General features: G+C 41.0%; 1 protein-coding gene across 2 annotated transcripts; it reads right to left on the bottom strand.

Moving 5' to 3' along the window:
* Positions 1-1,944: 1,944 nt before the first annotated feature.
* On the bottom strand, positions 1,945-8,876 carry MPHOSPH6 (M-phase phosphoprotein 6). Of its 2 annotated transcripts, none has more exons than XM_052685899.1 (5): positions 8,642-8,876; positions 5,754-5,866; positions 4,445-4,535; positions 3,352-3,449; positions 1,945-2,913 (listed from the first exon to the last, which is right to left on the bottom strand). In XM_052685899.1, the coding sequence occupies exons 1-5, from the start codon at positions 8,690-8,692 to the stop codon at positions 2,772-2,774; spliced, it is 495 nt and encodes a 164-aa protein (XP_052541859.1). In that variant the 5' UTR covers positions 8,693-8,876; the 3' UTR covers positions 1,945-2,771. The 2 variants fall into 2 exon arrangements, with proteins under 2 accessions (XP_052541859.1, XP_052541860.1); XM_052685900.1 differs by lacking the exon at positions 8,642-8,876 and adding an exon at positions 7,111-7,259.
* Positions 8,877-16,760: the final 7,884 nt, after the last annotated feature.

Below are 16,760 nucleotides of genomic sequence, written 5' to 3'. Positions count from 1 at the left end.
AGAAATACTACTTATCCCAACTTCTTTCAGATCTCAAAGATCTCTACTTTTCATTTGGAAAACATGACCACGTGGGTTTTAAATTCTACAGCTTAGAAAGATGTTCATGAAAATGGATCTGCGTTTGAGACCGTTTCAGAGCCAAGAAAGCTTGAATTAATGTAGGCTTGCAGTATGAATATTTCACTGCTACACTTACAGCTCTGTCAAGAATAATTCAAATAGAAATTTCATACAGCACAATGTTTCTACCTTGGCTACAAAACTAGAGGTCTGATTTTAAAAAAAACCCACACATTTATATTTATAAAGTTGGAAATACAGATGGGTATTTCTGAGGATCCTATCATAATTCTAAATGCCTGTTGGTAACTTTGGACACAAAGGCACCTTTAGAAAGTAAGACTGGGAAGATTTTGAATTCTGCCTCATTTGTAGTAATATACCATGAATCTTAACATTGCACTTTACAAACTCCTCATGGATAGGCTCTGATTATGCTACAACCAAGTAGCTGGTCATGCTACAGCATTTCAGTAGCTCACCAACCACCAGCTAAACACGCACAAAGCACCCAGATCTGAAGATAATAAACCAAGACCAGACACACTACAGTCCTCACAGTTGGTGTTAGGCATTTTCAGGAGACAAATGAACCATCCTTTCTCCCTCTTAAACTCCAAAACCATGGATTTACTTGAAGCTGATGAGAGTTCACTCTGCACAAACACACCTTGCCGCTCAAACTCCCAGCCATTCACCAGGACACAACATGATGTTAAGGACCCGTGTATGGCAGAATACACTTCAGCTGCACAAAATTACCCTTCATCGGACTGAACAGAATCGTGCAGTGCAACAGAACACACTGCATACAGACTCGACCAAGCAAGACTTCACAAAATGTTTACCTGAGCCACAGGTAGTTACCAGAATTACCCCAGAACTCCTCTACACAATGTCACTGAACACTCCATTTTCCCTCAGGGAAGGGCAGTTGTGGGAACATGGCTGCTGGTGGTTCAAAGAAGACACCTCCCTCAACTATCCAGCACAGCTATGTAGAAATTCTCATAAAGAAACGTATTCTCATAGAGGGGAATCAATTTCCTACTAATAAGCAAGAAAGAATAATGGGATACATTCTGAGTTTCTCTTGTGATGACCAACAATAAATCATTTCTTAGCTCAGGTCATATCTTCCGTGGGAAGAAAAATGTCTTGCCATCATTAACTTCTTTTCAGCCAGTGATAATATATGATCAAATTTTAAGTAATTCAACCAGTTGCATTTAATTAGCTCTGAAAAACTATCTCAGATCATGAATCACAGACTTTCCACCTGTAAGAAGCTTCCTTACTAGGTTAGAAGTGTATTTCTCTTTCCATGTGTGATCCATCTTGAATATCTAACAAGGTGCTCCTGATGTACAGATTATAGTTCATATATCACACATGCAAATACAGACATAAGGCTCTTCATATAATTGAGTTGTCGAAAGTGTCGTTTCACTGAGTAGTTTAAAAAATGGGAAAAAAAGAACCTGCAGGTCCTGGATGGAATGGTCACCACTTGCAACAATTTAACAAATTTCTTTCTCCAGAAAGTTATCATCAAGGATGAGTAATTTAGACACCTAGATGAGGAAAGTAACAGATGAAAACTACTACTTTTTGAAAGCCAGAATGCAGAGAACTGCTATGATTTCAGACAAAACCACACTGACCTTTCTGTTTTCCAAAGCACTGACAAAAGGCTGTGATGCTTGGGTCCTAGCACTGCTTCAGATGCCTTTATTACATGCTGAACAGAGAAAAGCTCAGTCAGCTGATATCTGGGGACATCCGCAACCAGCACAAAACAGGATCGTTTCTTCTATCTGACTGTATTAAGCACAATTGTTTTTTAACATCAAATTAGCTAAACCACAGTCATTAACCACAAAAAAAAATAATCAGTTTTTATTAGCTCTCCAAACATGTTTCTGAAGCCGTTATTGTGCTTCTATGTTAAGATCCATATAATTATAAGTTTGGAATTTTTGGGCTGGAAAAAAAAGACAAGATTAGCAAACTTCTTTTGGAAGACAGAAATTGAAGGCTCACAATCTGCTCAAGTGTCAAACTGGAAACATTGCCCAATATTTGCCTTGCTCTAGGAAAAGAAAAGCTTTGCTATAAGCTCCTATTTTTAAATATGCTTTATAAAAAAATAAAATTAGAAAAATGGATTTTGTTTCTGTTCTTTTCCCAGCTTATCTGTCAAGAAGTCAAAAAAATGTTTCCACTGTTTTTTTTTGGTGGATTTTTTTTTTTTTTTTTTTGAATTGAAGAGAGCAAAGGTTTTCATTTTCATAATAGAAATAGTAGCAAAAACTGAACTGTCTCACTGGATTGGATTGAGCAAAGCTCATCTTTACTGCAAATACTTATTTTAGATGTTATCGTAAAATATAAATACTGTTGCTATTGATTGCACGTTGACACTCATCTCAGTTATGCACAACATTCAAAACAGCTGATGGGTTTAATATCCCACATGTTAAAAGCTGCTTAGAGAGGAAAGGATGTATGACATCCATTATATACACATCCACTTCAGAAGAGGCTTGTTATGTGGACAGCAGGCATTTCAACAAGGATGAACTCAGATTTACAATTTTGTCTTTCACATAAAATAGCAAAAACTCCAAACAATCTTCAGTTCTTGGTGCCATATTGGCTATATTTGGTAGACAACACTTCTATTAGCTCCAGTTGTGCAGCTGACATTAATCCTGAGGTTTTAAGAACATTTTCCTAGCTTTCTTAGGTCTTGTATTACTGTTCTCTTCCTCATCTTCATCATGGAGAACACGCTGGTCTCTTTTTTTCAAGAATTTCTTCCCTATTGTTCCCACTAGTGTTTCATATCTGTAAAGATAATTAAAAAGTGACAGTTCTTACTATAATCAGAGAGAAGTTCAATGCAGGAAATCATAAATGTAATCAACAATTAAACTATTGTAAAAAGCCCATCACTGGAAGCTTAAGCAGCACAAGTGCTACATGATCACAGATTAAATTATTATTCATTTTGATAGTTTAAGACTTTTAGCAATCTGGAGCTAAGAGGGAATTAGCATAGAATACATGGATGTCAAAAGGTGGAAAACAACTACAAGATTTTTTAACCCTGAAAGTCATGGAGCTTCCACTGAACAAACACCAGAATTCCTGGATAATCAGCTCTGTGAAGTATCAAATGCTGTTTGTTTTGTTTTTTACTTTTTATGTTTCTCCTCCCACAGAAAATGCCATAACATAGGCCATATTTTACAACATAATCAGTACTGATTAGGAATAATGTACCTTCTGGCCATTTCTTCATCAGACACATCAGCCTCCATTTTATCATCCTCTTCAATTTCTTCTTTCTTGCTCTTAGAGTTCATTTGGACCATTAATTTCTGAAAATGAAGTAAGAAATAGCTTAAACATGTAACCCTGACAAAACGTCAGCTATGCTGAAATAGTGTCACTGCCAGGATAAAAGTACAGAAGGCAGGAAGCAGTTTCAATACTGCTTTCCTACATTTGCAGTACCCTGTTTAGGCTATACCACAGGGCTGCAAGAAAAGGCAACATTCCTCCTTGTTGCTAAGCTAAGTTTGATTTGATTTTGAGAAAAGAGGCAACAGAGAGACAGTTTTTTTCAGTGAGCTGCACTATTCAAGCATTCTCAACATGGCAGGCAGCTTCAGAAGACCAGAGATTTAGTTTCTAATTTTTTCATTGTGATGCTAGTCTTTGAAATGGTTTTGTTACAGTGGAAAAATATCTGCAAAGATCTACAATAAACTACTAGTATAAACCATGAAGCAATGATAGGCCTAATCACAGTGAAAGCAAGTTCAAAATAACTCTAGGAATGCCCCATTAAATAACCTTGCATAGCCTTCTGCACGCCTCTGGCTTTGTACTTTCATCTTCTTGTTTCAGTTCAGCAGTAACACTTTTATTACTACTTCAGTATGAAATAGTTGTATGAGCATGAATCATGCTGGAAAGAAATGAAAGATCCTCTTGCCCAGAACTTTTAACTCTGGAACCTCAAGCTCTTACTTATACAAGTAAGTGCTGAATAAACAGGGCTGAATGTTTGTAAGATTGGGCTCTGAATTAAACAGGAGGAAGAAGAGCAAGCTATCTTTCTGGTGAGCAGCACGTGGAAAAGTCTCCTGAACTCAAGGAAGGAAAATCTGCAGGAGTCACATACTTATTAACCACCAACACCAGGAGGTAAGAGGTTTCTGTTTCTCAGACACTGCACTGATTGGCATTTTGGCTGAAATCACAGTTTTCCTATATAAGGAAGTGCTGCAAAGGCCAAACAGCATGGAGCGTGAACACTGAAGTCCTCATTCCTGAAGGCTTCAATCCTCAAAAGACAATTAAATAGTACCTCAATTTCCGGATTGAATCCTTTGAAGGACATTCTACCATAAAGTAGATCCTCACATGGCATAAAGCTCCTCTCTTCTATTATATAGCTCCTGCATGAAAGCCCAAACACAGCAGTTGTCAAACAGTGTGCTTTAATATAATCAAATTAAACAAACGCAAAAAGCATTTGCTGTCTTCCCCCACACAAATAAACAAAACTGCAGCGTATTTTATACCATCAACTACTTTCTGAAGATTAATTGCTCTGATAAATCTTTCAATACAAAGAGCTTGGAGTGCAAAGGAATACTGCTTGCCAGTAAAGCTGTGCCAGTTCCACAAGAAAATTAACTCTCCTGACAGCAAGCACTCTTTGCTGGTACGATTCCACCTACATTAATGCTTTTGCCAGAATAAAAATACCACATAAATATCACTCTCCAGGTGGCATTACTATACCAGCAAAAGCTTCTAATGAATTTTTCATTGTGATGTTAGACCTGGTATTATTTCAGCCTGTCAGGATATAAATGTGTAATTTTCTGTTCAGCAGAGAAAGATTTTCCCATTCCCCCTCCTTTTTTTTCCCTCTTCTAATGACCCTGGAAAGAAAAGAAACACGATCCCAAACCATTCTGTCATACATGGCAACAGCCATGGAAAATAGCTTATAGGTGACCTATTCTATTACAGTTAATTCGCTGGATCACAGCTTTTTATAAATTATATGTTTTCCTTTAGAAGAATTCTGTTCTCTTTTTAAAGGACAAAAGTATTTAAAAAGCAGTTCCTTTGCTATTTAAAGCACCTTTCGACATAGCAGGAAGGGACATTTGCTTCCCTATTAACTAAGCCCTCCTTTATTTTTGCTTCATCCACTCTCCCTCCTTTTTCAAAAACAGGATTTGAAGTGATCTGTACTCAGTAGATAGAACTTGCCCTGAATGGACCCAACCATGTGACTGGATTTCAGGTTACTCATACAAAGTTTCAAATTCTTTTTTTTTTTTTGAATGAAAGAAAAAAAAAAAAAACCAGCAATGAATGAATTTGTTCCTGATGAAAGAAACTAATTACATGCATCTAGAAGAAAGTGGGGGTGAGAGAAAACAAAGCATGAAGAAACGAAAGTAGGTCAAACGCTGGATTATTTAACCTTGAGAACATTTCTGAACAAAAAAACCAAAAAAAGCTGTACTCCTGGTCTGCTAATGTTTTTTTTGCTTCTTTTAATTGGTTAGTAATAGTATTTCCTGTATAAGAAAAACAATTGCATTCTGTTTGCACTATAAAACAATCCAATGGTGATAAGAAGTACAAAAGCTTACTCTTTCTCCTTTAGGTCTGGTAAATCAAGATACCAGTGTTCGTCACTAATTATCTTCTTTTCCTCTTCATCGAGTTGCTTTTTAGTTTGTGAGTCCAAACCCCTTTGCATGAACTAAAAAGAGAGATACAACTTCAGGCTTTTTGAGTATGTTCTGGCAGGCAATAATTACATGACAACAATTACTCATTACATACTATTTAACCATTGATATAAGCAGTACATGCTTTCTGTGATCTTCTCTGAGCTTGGTTTGTGTTTGGGAAAACAGAGCAGAATTGAACAACTGTGGATCACAACCATCTACTGGAAGTCAACAGTCAGCCACATCCACACTTGGATACAAAGACATCCCCAAGAGCTGGGATCTTCCTTTGGGGCTACAGAAAGCACCTCAAAAACTGCATCTGGCAGCAGGGCACATTCACACAGATACAATCTGCAGCAAGAGGCTACCAGTACTGTTTATACACACTGATGTACAAAAATTGCTTGGTGGCCACCAAGAGGAACCTGTCTGTGCAACAGCACAGAAGAATCTTATCTCAATGAATCTTACCTCTCTCATATAAGCAGCATCATTTCCATTTTAGCTAAGCTTGCAGGCTGACAGATAACACCACTGGGGCTCGTCTGTCTCTTGAACATTAGCAGAGACTTGGACATAATTTTATTCAGTTAGCGTGGACTTGGTTTGGGGATAGAACCCAAGAAGCCATCACAAAATACTTGTCTCCCACAAAAAACATGCATTACTGAGCTTATTTAGAGCACGCAGGTAATATGTGTATGCAATATACATCACATATAAACACCCACACCTTATCATCATTACAAAAAGTCCAGTCAAAACAAAACAAACCCCATCATGAAAACCAATATAGTGCTAACATCTCATTTTCCATTATATTTTTATTTGCATTCATTTGTGTAAGATCATTAATGAAAGAAAAATTGACTTTTGTTTTTGAGCCAATCCAAAATATGTCAAAGATTTCCAATTAAAATTACAGTATCTGCTTGAGGAAAATGAGGGAATCTATCATGTGGAAAACCATATCTCAAACCATATCATCATTCTCAAGGAGATTGTTTAGCCAGTCAGAAATCTCAATAGGAGAAATTTTGCTACAAGCACACAATTAAATAATCATTTCACATTACATTTTAAATATTATGTTCCTAACGATTACTTCAGGAATAAATAGATTAAAAAATCTGATTGTATTTATCTGTAAGCACATGTGGATGAATCAAAAATACACCAGTGGGGGTAGGTGCAGAGTAGGCACATCAATAATCGTGGGGCTATCTGGATTAGCTGGGACGTGGATCAAGCAGTACAAGAACTAACTTACAATCATATGACTCTATTATGCTAAAAGCAGGAGCCATCTTTTGACATCAAGAGGTGAGCACATCTCCGTGAAAAGATCTGACCACTGACCACACGCCACCTTTGAGTGCATACTGAATTGCAATGATCCATCTTACCCAGAGGCAACTGCTAAAAGATTATTAAAACATTTGTCAACAACAAGATCTGCAGAAGGGAAGCGCTGAGTATAAGATCTGTGTACAAGATCTGTGTAGAACCTTCTCAAAACCCACACACCTCTTTTAAGCTGGTTAATGCTGCCTGGTCTCTAAGCCTGCAAATGTCAAGGCACCACATTCATGACTGGTTTTTCACTGCCTGAAGGAAATCTAAAAAAACCTCTAAAAATGGCAAAAAACAGCAGCATAAGTTCCACCTAAGAAGAGATTATTGCATAAAAATGAGAAAAAGATCAGCAGTGCTGCAATCCAGAGTCTTGCCCTCTCTTGCACTGCTGCCTAACTAAACTCAACATCCAATTGCGTTTGAGAACAATGTAGGAGGTGTTTTGTTCCTTCTGTGCATGAATTTTAGCCTTTCATTAGCAGCACCTACTTACTGAAGTAAATATTTCACCATCTTACTGTATCAGGGTCCACTCTACGTGGCAGGTTGAACCTATCAGCTAAATATCCTTCAGCCAAGTGTCTAAAAATATGGCTTACATGAACAGGGGGTAAAAAAATGCACAATGTAAAGTGAAACACCACAAGCAAGAAGCCACAGAGGCCCATATAATCAAAAAATGGCCTGGGTTGAAAAGGACCACAATGATCACGTAGTTTCAACCTCCCTGCTATGTGCAGCATCGCCAACAGCAGACCAGGCTGCCCAGAGCCACATCCAGCCTGGCTGGATTATCAAAATATAACAGGTATCGTTTCAAAGAAAAGTTAATGGCAATCCAACTTTTAATAGATGCAGTCTCATCACAGGAGGATGCACTTTACTGAATTAGGTGTTGAATTACACAATGAGAACCAGAACCTGCAAATCCACCTGGCCTGAGACACAGAGCTGCAGGCATGGTGGGCTGGCCAAGATAACACCAGCAGCATATATGCGTCTACGGGAAGAGAGGGGGAAAAGCGGTCCAAGACACAGAAAGACAAGGGGCACAACGAACAGTCAATCCCTCTCCGGGGCAGCTCTCGTAGCAGCCCCTTGCTGGTGAAGTTGGTTGGAGCAGAGCAGTTCAGAAAGCAGCAGGGCTAAGCGAAAAGACAGAACTAAAGACACGCGTTTGTACGCATGTAAAAGCACCGCGCACAGGACACAAACACAGCAGCCTTGCGCGGAGGTGCAAGAAGCGGAAATACCGCGACCCAGCGAGGGGCACTGAGATGGCGGCAGAGGCGCAGCCCCCACCGGGGAGGGCCGCTACAGCCCGGCGTAGCGCGCTGCTGGCCCGCCCCATCCGCTCCCAACGGCCCCGCAGCCAGGCCCGGCCCGGCCTCCCTTTACCTCCCGTTCCCGCAGACCAGCCCGCAGGCAAACCCCCCCCACCTCACCTTCATGCGCAGCAAATTCTTGGACAGCTTCGTTTTCACCTCCCCGGCCATGGCGGCCCCGGCGCTGCCCGTAGGCCGCGCTGGATCCCCGTGCTCGCGTAGCGCCGCGGCCGCGCACGTTGGGGGAGGAGAGGCGGGAGGAGGCGCTGGCGGCGCGGCTCCACCCTCCGCGTTCCGGGCCGGCTGATGGCAGCGGGGCGCAGCCCGTAGGTTGGGGCTGCGGAGGAAGAGGGCGGGGGAGGGGGGGGATGCATTGCTGGTGCGTGAAGTAGCGGCAGCCGGGCTGTATCGAGCCGGTATATAACCGGGGGGGGGGGGGGGGGGGGGAGAGTGCGCTCATGAGTAGGAGTGAAAATCAAGATGAAGTGGTAAATTAGTGGAGAAAGCTTAGGTTCTTTATCAGTGCCTGTGCATGTTGTGGGCTTATGGCTTAATACATAATTTTCAGATGTTTATAATGGAAAAGGGAAGAGATTACAAAATCTTTTTCATATTGGCATTTGGAGTCTGCTTGATTTATTCAGCTATCGTTTTTTTAAAAACAAGCATTGACTTCTGCTTGAAGAAAAAAAAACAGAAACAGAGTGTAGTCAAATGTGGTTAAAGCTGGAGAGCAAATGGATTTCAGGATGCTGCAAAAATCTTTGCAGCTCTGTTGGTCCTGAATGATGGTTTTGGAGTTCACACTTGGCAATGCTGTCTCTAGGCTGCCAGGCTGGGCCCTGCTGTCCTGATGCGGAAATCCTGATGAGGAGCTGCCAGCTGACACCCAGCCACCAGCAGGCACCACAATTTCTGTATATATCCTCATAAATCAGATTTCTGATGCCTGTTTTGACATTCAGCGCATAAACCAGGCAGTAAAGTAATACGAGTGAGAGTTCAGTGTTCAAAACTGTAATGAGCCAGTGTGCTCAGAAAGACAATCTGGGAAGGAAAGTTCCCATACGTGCAAGATGTAGGTCAAAGTGAGCTTGAAGAACTTTTGAAGATTTATGCTCTAATAGAGTCCACAAAAATGTACAATGAAGGGCAAAGCATTACTGCAGTGGGAAAGAGGGAGGAGGAATAATCTGAATCCGGGCATCTTTACTACACAGTTAAGCTCAGAGGGTTAACATAACCACAAACACAAATGAGCCACATCCTCTTCAAGGGCAATCCTTGAAGTGGTGGGGTAGAAATATTTAATTTCCACATAGGCAAAGCAGGTTCATCTCCAGGCTCCAAAAATGAGCTGAAGATGCTCTGAAGTTCAAGGCCCAAATGAGAAGGTCTCTGTGACTGCGGGATCTGTCCTGCTTTGTTTGTCCCCACTATGTTAGAGCTTCTGTTCATCATTAACAGTTTCCAACCCTTTCCATCAGAAAAAGCTGGGGAAAATTTTGCGGTTTTCCAAACACAAATGTGCATCAAAGTCTATTTGTATCTTAGCAAACAAACCAGTAAGGGAACGCCTTTAGTTTGTATGACAGCACAGTGCCTCCATTAACTCCCCACTTTGGCCTTATTTTCTGTTTTGCATGCACTCTAATGGTGCATTTGCTTTTTGTTGATCATTGCACGTTGAAGCCTTGCATTTAATTGCATGGCCTTCAATGTCATTCAGGGCATTTTCTGAGCAGTTTCAGCTAATTTATAGTCCAGAAACGTACTTCGAATGATTCTTTCTAAATACATTACTCTGCACCCATCAGCACGTCTCCAGCTACTATGCCTGGTTTGTGTGGTGCCCTTTGTGAAAGCTTTCCCCATTCCTTGCACATCACCCTCTCCTGCCTGCATGGCAACATTTCATCAGTCCAAGCAGCCCCTTTCTTCAGCAGCCACTGCATATATCAGCAGCGTGATACCTTTGATGTGATACCACCAATTCTTTAATCTTTGGGAGTTGAGCCTAATAATTTAAAACGGCATGCATGAGTGCTGGAAGCTGGGAGTGAATGGTGTGAGGGGTTTTGAACTTGACTGTGGAATATTCTGGGTGCTCCCTGGGTTGGCATCCACAGCCTCGGACCTGTGGTGTCCCAATGACACCATGGGCTCACAGAGGTGTGCTGCTGGTTATCTCATGTGCCGGCACATCAGCCAACAACCCGCCTCAATGTGTGCAGGCAGGCAAGAAGAAGTATTTTCCCGTAAATGCAGTGCAGCCCGCATGATGTTTATTTAGAAAAGTGGAGGTTGTAAAACAGCCTGCCATGAGAATTTGATGTATTTCAGCAGTAAAAAAGCCTGAAGGAAATTTTTGGATTACATCCTCCCATAGCTAGAATTGTATGGGGAAGTTACAGATAACAATCAGCTGCCTCGTGAAGCAGATTATACTGTCTGGTAGATCTGAAGACACTCCATTGATTATAGGAGAAAGGTTTATGATTTACTGACGGTGGTGGAGGCAGGTCAGAAGAATCCAGCCCTGTAATGATTCCTGCTTGTGAGACACAGTGAGGGTGAGGAGCTGAAGCAGAAGGGATACTGCTTAGAGAAGATACAAGGCTGTTGTGCATGGCAGTCACACCCCTTTCCCCCAGCTCTGACAGCTGCACAGCACCTTTGCTTTCAACCTGGAAATCCATTTCTTTTTCAAAACGAAAATGCTCAGGGAAATAACTCAGGGGAGAGGAGCTCCATAAAAGATTTTTCTTCCTAGGAAGCATAGTCCCATCTCTGTAGTAATAACAGAAGTCAAATCAAAGTTGTCATTAGCGTTATTTAAGAATTAATCTCTCTTGAAACAACACAAGTGAAAGTTGTGAGCTAATTTCGTGCCAGTGGGATCTAATCTGAGGGAAGTCATGGCTTGCATTTTCTGCAACCTTTTATTTATTCATATGCTTGCAGTTTTGTGATTGTAGCACCAAGCTGATATCTCAGACCTTACACCGCTCAATTTGTTACGAGCTGACTTCAAATCCCAAAGCATCTTTTTACATATCTCAAAATACTCAAAGCCTTTTTTTTTTCCTCTGCAAGTATCAAAATTCTGATAGTCTGACAGGCGAGTCATTAACTCGTGTCAAACTCCTCCCTGTGCTGTGAGTGAGGACTTTATGTGTTCTTCTCTGTGAACAAGGAAAACAAGGTGTAGAACTGCTGCAGGTGTGTTTGCAAACCTGAAAGAGTGCGAAGTGCCGCGTAGGACTGGGCAGCATCAGAAACGTGCTTCTGTACCTTGGTGCTCTGCTCAGAGGCAGTGTGAAATTCTCCGAGCAGCAGAGATGTGTGGTTTTGAGGCAAGGAGTCTTTGTTTTATCTCCCTTGTTCTCGCTAATGCATGCGGCGTATTGACAGCTCCGATGGCCCTGGGTGGCTGGAGATTTGTTACCATATTCATTCCTTTTGATGCATGCATGTATAACCTGTCGGCCGGCTCGCTTTGTACCTAATGCTCAGAGGACATGGGTTTGTCACAGCTCTCAGCTGCAGCATGTGGCATGGCACATCAGGCTGCACTGACTCATCCTTGCAGCCTTTGAAGTCCACTTTCTGGTGATGGCACCGGTCGAGGTGGCAGCTGACACATACAGAATGACTTCAATCCTTGCCATGATAACCCTAAGGCTTCCAGTGGCTGGGCAGAAAATGAAGCTCAGCTCAGATAACATGGGTAGGGCAGCTCGTGTTGTGAGGCTTTCCTTTTCATAGCCTTACATGCTCAAAATGTATGTGGTGTAAAAAGGTGCGAGTTAAAGACGTGGCAAAACAGTTAGAAAATCTCTAGAACAACCAAGCTGTGCTTTGATTAAAAAAAAAAATAAAAAATTGCCAGTTGTCAGTTTGGGAGAAGACAATTAATTCTAAGTGCTTTTGGCTGTCCCAGTGGCAGGATGACCTTTATGTCAATAAATACAATAATTCCTTTTTGATTACAGAAGGAAGCAGCTTGATAATGGTAGCTCCCTATCTTCTATCATCACCTAAAGTGCAAGGGGGAGCAGACACAGGTCTGTCATTCTGATAAACCTAAAAATTTGATCCTATGATGCAATGATTTAATAGATCCCACTGCTAGGAGTCAGAGCAGAGAGAGTGACTGGAGGATGGGGCAGAGCATCCTCCTCTTCGCGTTCCTTTAAAAACCAAGCAGCTTTTAGCTCTTTGGATTTGATGGAATCACAATTAAAAGAGAAAAGGAAAATATCACCTTCCGTTTGTTAACTATAAAAATGCAATCTGGCAGTGCTGCTGGTGGTTTGCTATTTCCCAGGTCAATAAATGGCTCCCCTGACTTTAATAAACATTGATGCTGCAGGCTTGTTCTACAGTGATTGAACCTTTTTATAGTTTCAACCGCTCTCGCATTGCATGAAAGCCTGAAGATTTTTTTTTTTCTTTTTCTTCAGGAGGGTTGGTTCTGATTGATTAAATTGTCATTTTCTGAGTTAGTTGCTGAATTATAACTTGGCATTTTTAACCGTGTGATTTGTTTAAAGAGACAGCTTTTTGATACGGCAAACCAGCTGAGAATTTTTAAGCAGTAAGAGGAAATTTTGCTCACTTTGTTCTCAGCCTTTCATCACTGCATGACAAAAAAAGCTCCTGAAAACAATGCAGAGGCTCTGATATAAAGAGCAGGTACTTACATTCATACTCGTTTCTTTATTTCATCATAGATTTGATGGTATTGTATTGCTTTTGATTAGTATTTGGACACTTCTTTGCTGTTAATGTGTATATCCTTCCAAGGACTGGGGAAGGAGTTAGAGATGTAAATATGAGTGCCTCCCGAGGGGATATTAACAGTAAGTGGCAGGACTGTACTTTGGACCAGCTGAATTATCCCCTAATAAGCACAGTGGGTTTCTTTACACTAAAATGTTGGGCTCTAAGCACTCCTAAGTCAAATAACAACAAGGGTTTCACCTGCATCCAGCCCATGCCTGATTCAAAGACCTTGTAAGTCTTTAGATACTGAGAAAATCACGTCCATGTGATGTGTTCATTCTTTGGTTTAACTGGCTGCCGTTTTCTTTCTCTGTGGTTAACTACTGTTGTTTTTTTCCCTCTCCTTTCTTTCTTTCCCCCAGTTTAACGCTGAATTCCAGACAGTAAAACAGAAATGAATGAGACTCAGATTAAAATAACACATGTCCAGAATGTCTTTGGTAAGAAGGACCAACAAGACTGTTTTGTAAAACATAACAGGATGTTTTTAGCTTTTGATTTACAGTGCCTGCAGGGGAAATGGAATAATCTGACGGGCTGAATATGGGAGATCTTACGTTTGTTCACTGCAGTGTTACCCTGGTTGGACTCTGAAACTGTGCTTAGTTGTGGAAATCTCAGGGTGTCAGTATGAAATACTGAAGTCCAATTATACTTCTGCTTGTATACTTTCCTCTCTGGCTGTTTCAGCGTCTGTTCTGAAATAATAACTTACGACAGCACAAAGCTGAATTTCAGCAGCAAATTATACCCCTGGCCTCTCCATTTAATTGCATGATTCTGCAACTGAGCCGCAATTCGTCTTGGTCCCTTGGATCCTTTTTTTGCCTATGTTCCTGTGTTTGTATACCATTCATTCAAAGCCTTAAAAGTGTTCAAAATAGGTGCATGGGAGGAGGGAAAATTGTGAGACAAACATTTTGACTTACCAGTCAGCAATTCCTGAAGACTTTTCACTAAACAGACAGTGTAGAACTCAATAATTCTGGGGAATGATGTGCTGCAGTCTATGGATGCTTACCTGGTTGTCCAGAAGAGGAGTCAGGAGGCTGCTTTGCAGGTCACAGTTTGGGCCAAGGTCTTTGTGGGATGGCCATTTTCTCCTGTAGTATCAAAAGTGGAAGCGGAGCCAGGGTAGAGGACAGGGTAGAGGACTGCTGTGGGCCAGCATGGCACATCTGGTGTTCTTAACATCCTTATATTCAGCTGAAGATTTCACAGCAAGATGGTGATGCATGAGCAAATGTTTAATAACAAAAGGCATTCTGCAGTTATTAGAAAATACAATATGGAAACGTTTTCAGGTGAATCACTTGAGTTCATTTCAGAATCATCTCAAGGCCACTGTATAAGGCAGGGAAGAAGCTCGAACATGAAAAAGAGTAAAATAATCATTAAAGCTGTAATGATTTATATCATAACATTATGAAGTAGCACACTTTACTCAGTACAGTTCCTCAATGAATGTTTTCCTATTTTCCATAAGTAATTGACCTCTCATTAACAACTCGTTAGAGAAATTGAGGTGATGTGACAAATGCAAACCCACCACAACAAAGACTGCCTGTGAATAAATTATTGAAAATGGATGGTTTCAAAAAGAAGACCACAGGAAACTTGATTTCTCTGACTGCAGAAGATTTCATCGAAATCTGTGAAGTGAAACACATCTGTGTGAATATGTATAGCTGCACACTCAGCAGCTTTGTATCCATGTGGCTCGTGGCTGATTTTCTAATATAGTAACCCTTCTTGTATTCTTCATATTGCAAGTAACTGCATAGGAAAAGAAATTAGGCAAATAGTTCATCTATACATATGTAAGTTGGTTCATCTATAGACACCAAAGCTGAAAAAATGATGTAGAAATTTGGAACGTGGACTAAGCAAGTGACTTAGTTTTTAAGGAACTAAATATCTACTGGCACTGCTCATTGGCTCCAGCTGAGATGTAGGACTTACCAGAACAGGACTAAAGCTGAATTCCTGCCCGTGAGCAGCTGTTTCAGAACGGAGCTGGCTACTTTGTCCTTCCCATAGCTGCTGTCAACCAGAACGTGAATGTTAACAAGCTCAGTAATAGGTTGCACAGTAATAGGTTGCACATACAGAAGTGTTAACTTTAATAACCTTCTATATCTTTCTTCTTAGGGATCAATAAATTGATTTCAAGCTAGTTCTTCATCACTGTAATATGGAGAAGAGTGAGGCTGATGTTTAACATAAAACTTTAAGAGTCCTGGATGCTCCTGGAGAAACCCAGAAGAAAACATTTCTCTTTCAGTATGGCCCTAAAAGTCCCAATGTATGTCTGAAATGTATTTGACAGTAATTCGATTTATGGGTTCCACATTTGTGGCAAAGCTACATAAAGATGGGAAAGACAAAGAAATCCCAGTCTAAAAGTCTAGTACAACAGAGACAAAATGAACTGATGAACTGTCCTGACCTTTTGCAGTACCAACTAGAAGACTGTGGGGTCTCTGAGGAGGATAAAGGCAATGGAGAGCTAATGTAAAACAGTGGAAAAAGCTGGCTTAGGTCTGTCCAGTCAAAAAGACCAGTGGGAATCTCGCTTTTTCTCATTTGGACAATTTGTCTGTTATCTGGTTACCCTTCTCACAGTTTCCTCCCTCCCCAGCTGAATTCTCCTGCAATGGGCCATTGCACATCACCGTCTTAGTGCAGGTGACAATCTGTTTTGCTTTGCCAACCAAACCGTGGAGGAAAGGAAGCACTGAAGCAGTCGTGAGGAATTTCCTATTATGGAAGAAAAATGTGTTTATAAAACCTTACTCAGAAAAATCCAGCTGCTTAGCTTTCCATGACATTTGAAAACAAAAGGTTGAAGAGAAAAGAGATGATGGGTAAACAGTGAAGACTGATAGACTGCATCATGCCATGGGGCTGTACCAAGTGACTGGTTTTGTGTTACTGCTCCCTGTCTCTCTATTCCTGCAGATTCTCTAACTCCTACTGGTTGATCTCAGCCCAAATATAGAGTAAAATCTCCCCTCTAACGGGTTTTAGCACCTCTTTATAGATCCATGTGTGAACCGAGTTGTGAGGCTGGATAGGAAACAACGTATGAGAACAGGAAGCTGAGGATATGTTACCCAAACACCTGTCTTGCATTCAACATCTCCTCTAGGATTTTGGGGATTGCCATAGAAACAAAGCTTTTGAGGTCTGAGATAACCATTACAGCTGTGTAAACCATCGTAATGATGTTTATTATCACATCTCTCTGCGCAGTGCTGTGTGCTCCCCATCAGAGCCCCCCCTTCCCACGCAGCCACACTCTCCTACGCTGCACTACAAGGATGACTCACGAGCAGAGTTTCTTTAGGATTTAGAAATACGTTTGGATTTCAGCCAGCTGTGGAAAATACGCACACTTCCTCTAAGACCCCTACAGTACTCAGTATATTGCTTTACATATGGGATCTGA

This window comes from Tympanuchus pallidicinctus, unplaced genomic scaffold (genome assembly GCF_026119805.1).
Source record: "Tympanuchus pallidicinctus isolate F22 unplaced genomic scaffold, pur_lepc_1.0 scaffold22, whole genome shotgun sequence".
Lineage (NCBI taxonomy): Eukaryota > Metazoa > Chordata > Aves > Galliformes > Phasianidae > Tympanuchus > Tympanuchus pallidicinctus.
The sequence above is the reverse complement of the archived record's forward strand: the minus strand, read 5'-3'. Positions and strand labels throughout refer to the sequence as shown.

What these genes read in the sequence shown, in the direction of transcription:
- MPHOSPH6 (XM_052685899.1), bottom strand. Translation starts at nt 8,692, where the DNA reads ATGGCCGGGGAGGTGAAAACGAAGCTGTCCAAGAATTTGCTGCGCATG. An exon ending in GATTCAATCCGGAAATTGAG is followed by an intron (nt 3,450 to 4,444) that starts GTACTATTTAAT and finishes CTTCATTTTCAG; the next exon opens with AAATTAATGGTCCAAATGAA. An exon ending in GATGAAGAAATGGCCAGAAG is followed by an intron (nt 2,914 to 3,351) that starts GTACATTATTCC and finishes TTATCTTTACAG; the next exon opens with ATATGAAACACTAGTGGGAA.